Source organism: Charadrius vociferus, unplaced genomic scaffold (assembly GCF_000708025.1).
Source record: "Charadrius vociferus isolate BGI_N301 unplaced genomic scaffold, ASM70802v2 scaffold125, whole genome shotgun sequence".
NCBI classification, from domain to species: Eukaryota; Metazoa; Chordata; class Aves; order Charadriiformes; family Charadriidae; genus Charadrius; species Charadrius vociferus.
Genome location: NW_009649036.1, coordinates 5,031,010 through 5,040,094, shown reverse-complemented (window position 1 = coordinate 5,040,094; position 9,085 = coordinate 5,031,010). Strand labels below are relative to the sequence as shown.

General features: G+C 38.2%; 1 protein-coding gene across 3 annotated transcripts in view; it reads left to right on the top strand.

Annotated features, from left to right (window-relative positions):
* MON2 (MON2 homolog (S. cerevisiae)) overlaps nt 1-9,085 on the top strand; it is a 63,212-nt gene that overhangs the window by 46,393 nt on the left and 7,734 nt on the right. For all 3 annotated transcript variants that reach the window (XM_009887822.1, XM_009887821.1, XM_009887820.1), the window contains one exon: nt 821-1,011. In XM_009887822.1, the coding sequence (XP_009886124.1) occupies nt 821-1,011 (191 nt within the window). The remainder of the gene's footprint in view (nt 1-820; nt 1,012-9,085) is intronic.

Sequence of the window (9,085 nt, the reverse complement as noted above, 5' to 3'; positions counted from 1 at the left end):
CGCCTGGATGCTGTCCTGTGCAACCTGTTGTAGGTGCCCCAGCTCTGGCGCGGGGGGTCGGGCTGGATGATCTCCAGAGGTCCCTTCTAATCCTGACCATTCTGTGATACAGTGTAAATAGTGCATATGCTTAATGTTACTAAACTTATTAATGACTTTCTTTTATAGATATTGAAGCTGTCTTTCTATCTAACAGACTTAAAATTTGCTGTGTTTCTTTCTGCTATGCATTTGAGTTGTATTGCAGCCTTTATCTTAGCATTTCACTATCTCTTTTTGCTTTTATACTTCATGCGGTTTAACAGTCAGCAGTGACCAGGTGTCTTGCAGGGGTTATGTATACAGTTCAACTTGTGCATGTCAGGAAAAGTTTAAATATAGTGAGCCTTTTTTCTTCACTGTGGAAGCACTTGGGATAGCCTTCTAGGAATGGGGCTAAACTCTACAGAATACGCTTGTGATAACAAACTGCCTCCGATTTGTTAGATGTTAGGAAAACCCATTTGTCAGGATTAGCAGAAACGGGGGATGGCAATAGAGAAAAAGAAAATCAGTATGTAATTTCAGAGTGTAACTGGTAGTGGATCAGCTCTAACTTCTAACCTTGTACTTGGCAACAGACCTGTGCTTTAGCCAGCTGGTAAATGGTAAATCATCTTTATAATTACGTTTTGAAAAGAGTGCCTGGTATACCAGCAGAAAAGGTAGGGTTGTGTACTGTCATCTATGACAGTGTCTGCCAAGATCTTCTTCAGAAACTTGTCCTATTTTTTGATTTGTCTGAGCAACTTTAAATTTTGTTTTAACTTTCATTTTGCAGACACTAAGAATACCTCTTAGTCTGAAATATTCCTGTCCTTCTGAAAGCACATGGAAGCTAGCTGTTTCCTCTCTTCTCAAAGTTCTCTCTATCGGACTACCTGTTGCAAGGCAGCATGCGTCTTCTGGAAAATTTGACAGTATGTGGCCAGAGCTAGCAAATACTTTCGAAGACTTTTTATTCACCAAAAGGTAAACAGAATTTCCTTTTTTTTTTTTTTTTTTTTTTTAAAAAAAAAAAAAAAGACTTGGAAAATATTTGTAAGTAATGTGTTCAGTAAATGTCTCTGTAGAGTTCAGTAAAAATAGCCTTATCTTTAGAGATATTTGATATCTGAAAATTATTTTAATGAATTAAGGTAAAAAGATAACCAGTCTGTCTACTTCAAAAAAGTATACTTCTAGAAAGTAGAAGAAAAAAACTTCATTTAAAAGGTGAAAAGTCAGAGCAAAAAGAGCTCAACTGACTTCTGAATACAAGGCGTAGCCTTTCTTACCAGGCCAAGGAATTCCTTATGGACTCCCAAGGACATTTACTATAGATTTGATCAAGAGTTACTGATGTGGACTCAATTTGTTCCTTTTTTCACTTTGAACAGAATTACAACAGTATGGATTTTAGTTAAGGTGAACACCATTAACTATATGTATTTCTCTTGAGTTCCATCTTGAAATATTCCACTTACTATGAATTTTGGAAAATAATTTCTTACATTGCTGTTCTCTCAGAGGCCCATAGTTCTCTTGCGTTTGTTTCTACCCAAGATAAATTGATTGCACCTTAATAATTAACCATGCTTTATGTGTAATACTTAGTGAAACATAAAGCTGAATAGTCAGATTAATAGCTAGACAGACAGGCAGATGTATAAGTACATGCGTAATCTCTCAAGAATGGAACACTGTAGATATGGGCAGGCTGAGAAAATCTGGAAGTGAAAAATAAAAAAGAGCAGAGACTTAGCCAATCTGATTTATTAGTTTATTCAACCAAAAGAGTATATCATTAGGAAAATACAATAAGTCTTCAAAATATGGTAGAAGATTGCTCCAGTGAAGAATTTTTATTGTTCCTTGAGAATGGGTAAAAATGGATTTCAGTACAGCAAACATTATCTAGGTTAGATATTAAGGAAATCTTTTACAGTAAGGAAGGTTAGGTATTGTAGAAGATTGCTTATGAGCAGTATGGAATTTCCATCTTCTGTGAACATCTGTGGCTAAGCATCTTTTAGGAGTAGTTTAAGTTTATCTAATAGTGTCTCAGATTAAAGGACAACGTGGAATACGAAAAATTTAATTCCCTGGTTTTCTGTCTGTATGCTGATTTCAGTAACAAATCAATCTTTCTTTTTAATAGAAAACAGTAGGATTCTTCTGTACCTAACACAAAGATGCTCTGTATTTGTATGCGTACAGTTTTCACACAAAAATCAGCAGCCAAACACAGCTGTATTTACTAATGATGAATAAATAGCAGCTTGTCTAAAACAGACGAAAAATAAATACCAGTGAAACTTAATTTTAGAGGCATATCCATTACTGAAAATGTTTGTAATAATGCATGGGTTTGGAATTTCATCAATAGGGTTACATGACAATTGAATGAAAAAACCTTTCTTTTGTTTATTTTTTTGCATTTACTTCAAAGAAATATTATTAAATGGGAGGACTTTAAAATAAAAAAGCTCATCAAGACTACATAAAAGAAACTTTATTCATCCAAGTTTTTGTTTCGATGCTTTACTGTTTCTTTAATCTAATATAATCTTTGCAATATCTTGTTTGGTTTTGTTTTGAGCTGCGGTTAGTACTCCTGCTTCCCTTCTGAGACAAACAGTCCAGATCAGTTAACACTCTGTAATCAGTATCATTGTTGGGTTTACAAAATTAAAATGAAGGTTTTTTCAGGTTGTTGTAGAAGAATGTATGTTCACTTAGAGGTTAGTTTGGGAATACATTCTACTATTTGTTGTAAATGATCTAAATATCTGCAAAACAGATGAAACAAATTCATTTTGCGTGTTTTTAGCTGACCCAGACTGGCACTGCTACAATTTGGGGATATTAATCATTCATAAATCCAGGGAAGTAAGATTATCACAGATCTTTCATGTAATTCAATATAATCCAATATCATCTGCATGACATTTTTGGCCAAATATGTTGTCTGTTTTTCTTAATTTACCGTTATTTATATTTTTCTTGAAAGTTGTTCCAACCATAGAAGTTCCATCTTAACATGTTGCTTGCTAGAAACAGTCACTGTTGGCGTTAATTCTAATAGGTTTTGCCAGCTGTCATACATGGGTGAATATTCTCTGGAGATAAAGGAAAATATAGTGCCTTTGTGAATATTTATGATGCCCCTAAACTTGTCTGTCTTTGCTTAAGTCTGGTTTTGCCTCTTTACACCGGAGCGTATTCTACAATTTTACATACAAAATGTGTTTTAGGGATTAGCATTTTCATCAGAATTAAAGATGTTCTCAGAAAACTTATATGAAACTTTTCTGTTCTCTGACTTAGAAGCTTTAAGGTTCAAAAGAATTTAAAATGTTAAACCCAGGCTGGTGGTTTATAGAACCATATGGCTACAGCAGGATAATTTGGCCTGTTATTATTGTCATTATTGTTACTCTTTCCTGGCTTGTTATGAGTAGATGATTTTTTTCTTACACAGTTGTACGTTGTATGGCTACTGACTGTCTGGTTTGGGGTTGCTTTTTTTCTCCCTCCCCCCCCCAATGTCCATCTTTTTCTAAATAGCAGTTTTATCTTGCCAAGTGCATGGTTCTACTTACAATTAGAGTCCTATCCCTTAGTAACTTTAGGATAGATAGCCTTTCTGTCCCTTCTGTCAGCCTGAGCCTTGTGGTCCTAAAAAAATTTAAAGCTAAGAAGGGAGTACATCTGCCTCATGCCTGTAGTCAGGACAATTAGTAATAGCAGTCATTTCTCCTTTTCTTCATCCTCTTCCTCCTCCTCTTCCTCCCCACAATGCTCCTGAAGCGTGCCTCTCTCGCTGTGATGCAAGGAGGGCTCTAGAGATAGCTGTGGAAGTTCCCCACGTTGAGGTAATTCTCTTCTGATTTCCTTTAGTTAAGTCCTTCTGCACTTCTGTGCAAGATGCTGTGAAAGTAGCCTTGGCAAATAGGGCAACCTGTCCCTTTTGTGTTAATTTTTTTCACAATTGTGTCTTTTAGTGGGTTGTAATTGCAGTATAGTCAGTCTCTTACATTTGTAGTTGTTCCGTTTCTAAGTAAATTGAATTCAGAATTTTCAAATTTACTGTGTTCTTTAATTTTTTTTCCCCTTTGTTATAGTTCTAATAGAAAATATATGTTAATCGTAGTGGTGTCTTATTCCAGAGTAATTTGGGAGAATCTATTCATTGTTTTGAAAGTAACAGCTGATATTTATTGCGGAGCTGAGTGCATGTCAACCTTCAGATTATAAGAGAAGGCAACAGGAATGTACTTTCCTTTCCAATTGTTCATGTTGGTCCTTTATTTTAGGCCAGCTAGGTGGTATACAAGCTGTTTTTCAGTGTGTTCCGTGATTTATTTACATTAACAATTAGTGGTGTTTTTTAAAACTTTTGGTAGCACTTGGATTTTTGTCCATATTACCAAAATCAATTAACCAAGCCATAGATGAGAAGATGAGAGCGCCCCGTGCTCTTTGTTAGATTAGTGACTCGTAAACTTGACTTGGTTTTAGTGATCCTGCTGACTGTAACTGTGGCTTACTGCGACTGTGAGTCAGTAGTCATCCCTGGTGGCTTTCCAGCTTGCAAATATGCCACGCAGGAGAGGGGGTTTATTAAGTCAGGTGCAGAAGTGTACAAATCTGGCTGCACTGTTGAAGACCAGCATGGATTGAAAAGGCTCTGGAGCGCAAAGAATTTGGAAAATGCAATTTAGAGACAGCCCAAGAGGCTATCGGTGAGACAGAGTAACAGCATTACTGCATTATCTGGATTTTTACCATTACCCAAGATGTCATCCCTTGTGACAGGAGTACCGTTAGATATATTCAGTTAGACCTGAATAAGATTAGAACTGAAAACTGGCTTTCTTATGCCAGCATTCTGTGATTTTTTTCCTTAGTTCTCTGCTTCAAGGAAGTGGAAATGTTTTGTCACAAAGAAACCTACTTTTCTTCCTTCACTCCTGTATACCTTTTTATACTCCACAATTTCTGCTATTTAATGTTCTACATGTTCTGTGCTATTATCTGTCCAGGCTTCATGCAAAGCTAGGTAAATATCTTCCTTTTGTACCTGCTTTTCAAAATATGAAACACCTGCATCTCTGTAAAACTTGCTAATGTCTTATTGCAGTCAGTCCTCCTAGCAACACTGCACAACAGATTTGGCTAGGTTTTCCCTTTAGCTTTGCTCATTATAATATCCCAGCGCATATTGTTTCACTTTTGTATGCACATTCTCCAAGTCTCTGCCTGGCTGAGGATAGAGTAAAAGGATAAAACTCTTTCTATTTCACTGACGTTCTGAATTTTTTTAATCAACATTTTAAATATTAGTCTAACTCATCATTCTTCTAATCACTGTGGTCCTAGAAATTGCATGTGTAGGTAGTCTAATATTGAGTTGGCATTGGTTAGGCAAGGGGTCACTGTGGTTAGAACCCTTAAATTAAAAGCTCTGTGAATCTCCTCCGCATGATCTTGCTTCTGTCTTTTGGGCAGGAACAGGATTCCAATGAGAGGAGATACTCACTGATGTTTAAAAAGTACAAAGCGCAGCAGAAATGTTCTCTGCAGCTTTGTACATCAAGAAATTTCAAATATAGCCAAAAGAACCCAGGTAAATGAAAAAGGAAAATGTTACTGTCATAGAGAATTAACAACTGCCAAGCAATAAGTTTTGGCTTTTTTTTTTTTTTTAAAAGCAAGCTACAGCTGAGAAGGCTCAATAGTCTTGATTTTTATTATAAATCAAAATGACATTTAAAAATTAATACATTTCATGTAACTTAATTTACGCAAAATTGTCTTCTAGTAAGAGGCTGGTCTGATTATTATTTCATATCATTCTTCTTTCCCAGAGGCTTTCGTGGAAGCATGTCAAGCCATTATATAAACCAAAATTCAACAAACTGTGTGTATATATAATTTACTAGAGCAGAAGTCTGTGCTCACATGAGGGAATTAAATCAATACTCTCCAAAAAGATGCTTCAGAGCAGAGTGCTGCTGTGCTCAGCAGGGCTCTGGCTGGCTGTTAGCTCTTTGTTGTTAGGCTGTAAAGCCCTCCCCAGACAGTGGGCAGCGGCTGGGAGCTCTGTGCCTAAGGAAAGCCTGCACATAGCAACAGTCTGCATCGCCCTGCCTCTGGTCTTCCCCGGCTCCTGGCCCCGCCAGCACAGTTTGGCCGTATGGCATCAGGCCAGCAAAGCTTTTGGCCCCTAGATAGATGTTTCATAAAGACACCTGACTTACAAAAAAATCTATTTACTTGGGAGTAATTTGCTACGTGAACAAGTATGTAGCGTCATGTGTAGCATATATGGCAGATCAGATATGGGTGACTGGACAGAAAGGTCTTAACACCTCTTTAAAGTAAAGCTCAGCTCAGAAAGTCAGTCGGTCATAAATTAGGAAGTATCAGAACAAAACCTTCTCATGTATTTCAACATGACCTGTATTCGTATGCATCATATAGGTTACATTACTATTTAAAGGTTCTTTATGTTACAAAAGGTACTGACTGAACAGCTACTTAATATTTCATTTTATTCTTTGCTTTCGACGTATAACTCCAAACTCCTGACTGCCTAACACACAAACCAGTAATAAATACAGTATTTCATATTCTCTTCTTTGTTTTTTTTTCTAGTCATACATGTAACACTTGAGTGTTTCACAGACAGTGGTGAAGTTACCTACATGAAGTCCCTTTGAGGAAGGGAGACAAATTTATTTTTCAAGCAGGAACATTGGTACATACTGTCATAATTGTCAAAACTGCAGATTAGCTGTAGGTGTGCAGACTGAACTTCAGGTGTCTCATGCTAAGCACCCAGAAGATGAGGGGAAAAAAGCCTGTCTTGGAAAAGTCTTTTTTCACTTGGTCAGTGTCATATAGGAGCACTGGGGGCGGGAGGAACAGACCCAAACCTGTTAGTTAAACTAACTGGATTTAAATGAGATTTAGAAGCCTCCAAAGTTCTTAAACCTTTCATTAAAATTGGCAGTGGGACGGAGAAGACGGGCCCAGACGAGTACCCTTACGAGGACAAGGCTGGCACAGGTCCACAATCGTATATTTGGCAGCTGCCTTGCCAGTGAGCACGTGCTGAGCTCTGAACTACCCACCACATGTCTGATTTTTCCTGGGGAGGGACATGGGGTGAAAGAAAAGCAGGGGGCTGGGGAGGGAGTTTGGAAATAAGCCAAAGGATGCCAGTCTGCTTGTCACTACAACACTGCACCGATTCCTCTGCTTACAGAACAGCTTGGTTCTTTGTTCAGTCCAGAGCTCTTTTTTCCCCTGCATCTGCCTGTTCTGCCATAAATTAGGCAGGGAATGTTGTGGCAGATTGACCCTATCATTTTCCTTCCTTCTCAGTAGTGACCATCCTGTCTACTTAATCAGATGTTTTTTCTGGAGAAAGGAAAAAAAAATAAAAATGCATCATCTAATTAAAGATGCATCGTAACACAAAACCATACACAATAGCAGCAAGTTGAAGTACAACAGGCAATCTTAATTCCATTCTTTCTAACCATTCCTTTCAAGTGGTCAAATTTCCAAACTGTTCCTCAGCTTGAAGATGTTTGTCCTGATTTATATAACTATTTTATATAGTTACTTTAACAAGACAAAAAGTAAAAGTAAGGGAAAAGGAGATCATTTAATATATGAAATTATATTGACCTTATATAGTGCCTTGTCTCTGATTTTTCTTGTTAATGCTACTGGTTATTCCATTAGCTCTACTAACATATTACCTTCAGTGCAAATCAAGACACTATGGAGAAACTGAACCTGCAATCCAGTGGGTTTTGCAACTGTCTTTAAATTCCAGAGAGACATAAGCATGAAGATTCTGACTTCTGCTCTATGTCAGAAAAATGAGAATGGCATAACTAGGTCAGAACAGATGCATATCTAGACCTATGTGCTGTTTCTGTTGGATCAGTGGGATACCTAAAGAAGAGTGAAAGGTGACCACATAGCGATATTTTCATGATATGCGCCTTCAGCCTCCCAGTTTACATAGCTCAGAAAATTCTTGTGCCATAGGTTGTCATTGGATCATAATCTATTTTCTTCTAATAGTTTTGCTAACGGTATGTTGAATCTGTGGTTTTAGCAGGTAATCCTATGATTATGGGGTTATAAGCAAGGTATTTCAGCAGGTGTGAAGCACCTTTGATTTATTTTTTTACCCCCCAAAGTACAGTAGAAGCAGATCCGTAAAGCAAAACAGTTCATGATGAGGACCCATCACCCACAGAGTGCTCACTTTAGGTGTTTTATTTCTACACTACACTTGATCTTAGCCAAAAGGCCGAGAAGCGGGCTACAAAGATGATTAGGGGATTGGAACATCTCTCTTATGAGGAAAGGCTGAGGGACTTTAGTCTAGAGAAAAGAAGATTGAGGGGGGATCTTATTAATACTTACAAATACTTAAAGGGAGGGTGTGAGGTGGATGGGAACAGTCTTTTTTTAGTGGTGCCCAGTGATAGGACGAGGGGTAATGGGCACAAACTTGAACATAGGAAGTTCCGTCTTAACATGAGGAGGAACTTCTTTACCTTGAGGGTAGTGGAGCACTGGCACAGGCTGCCCAGAGAGGTTGTGGAGTCTCCCCCTCTGGAGACATTCAAAACCCGCCTGGACGCTGTCCTGTGCAACCCGGTGCAGGTGACCCTGCTCTGGCGGGGGGGTTGGACTGGATGATCTCCAGAGGTCCCTTCCAACCCTGACCATTGTGTGATTCTGTGATTTCAGAGTAGCTCTAGTCTGGCTTCCTGTCATGCAAGCATCTACAAGAGCTTGGAGTATGGTTTTTTTAGTTGAGTTGCATTGAAAATGACCAGTTCTATGCACTCTAAGACCAGACATCAAGCAAGGTTTATAAATGGGGATGTCTGAAAGTTTAACTTGAAAAGCCCATGTCTGATCCAAACTGAAATGCCAATGTAGGCACATCAGATGACGTAGTTGATTGCAGCCTAAGTAGGAGGCCTTTAGTCTTTCTGTCCTGCTGAGGAACTTGGCCCAATAACTC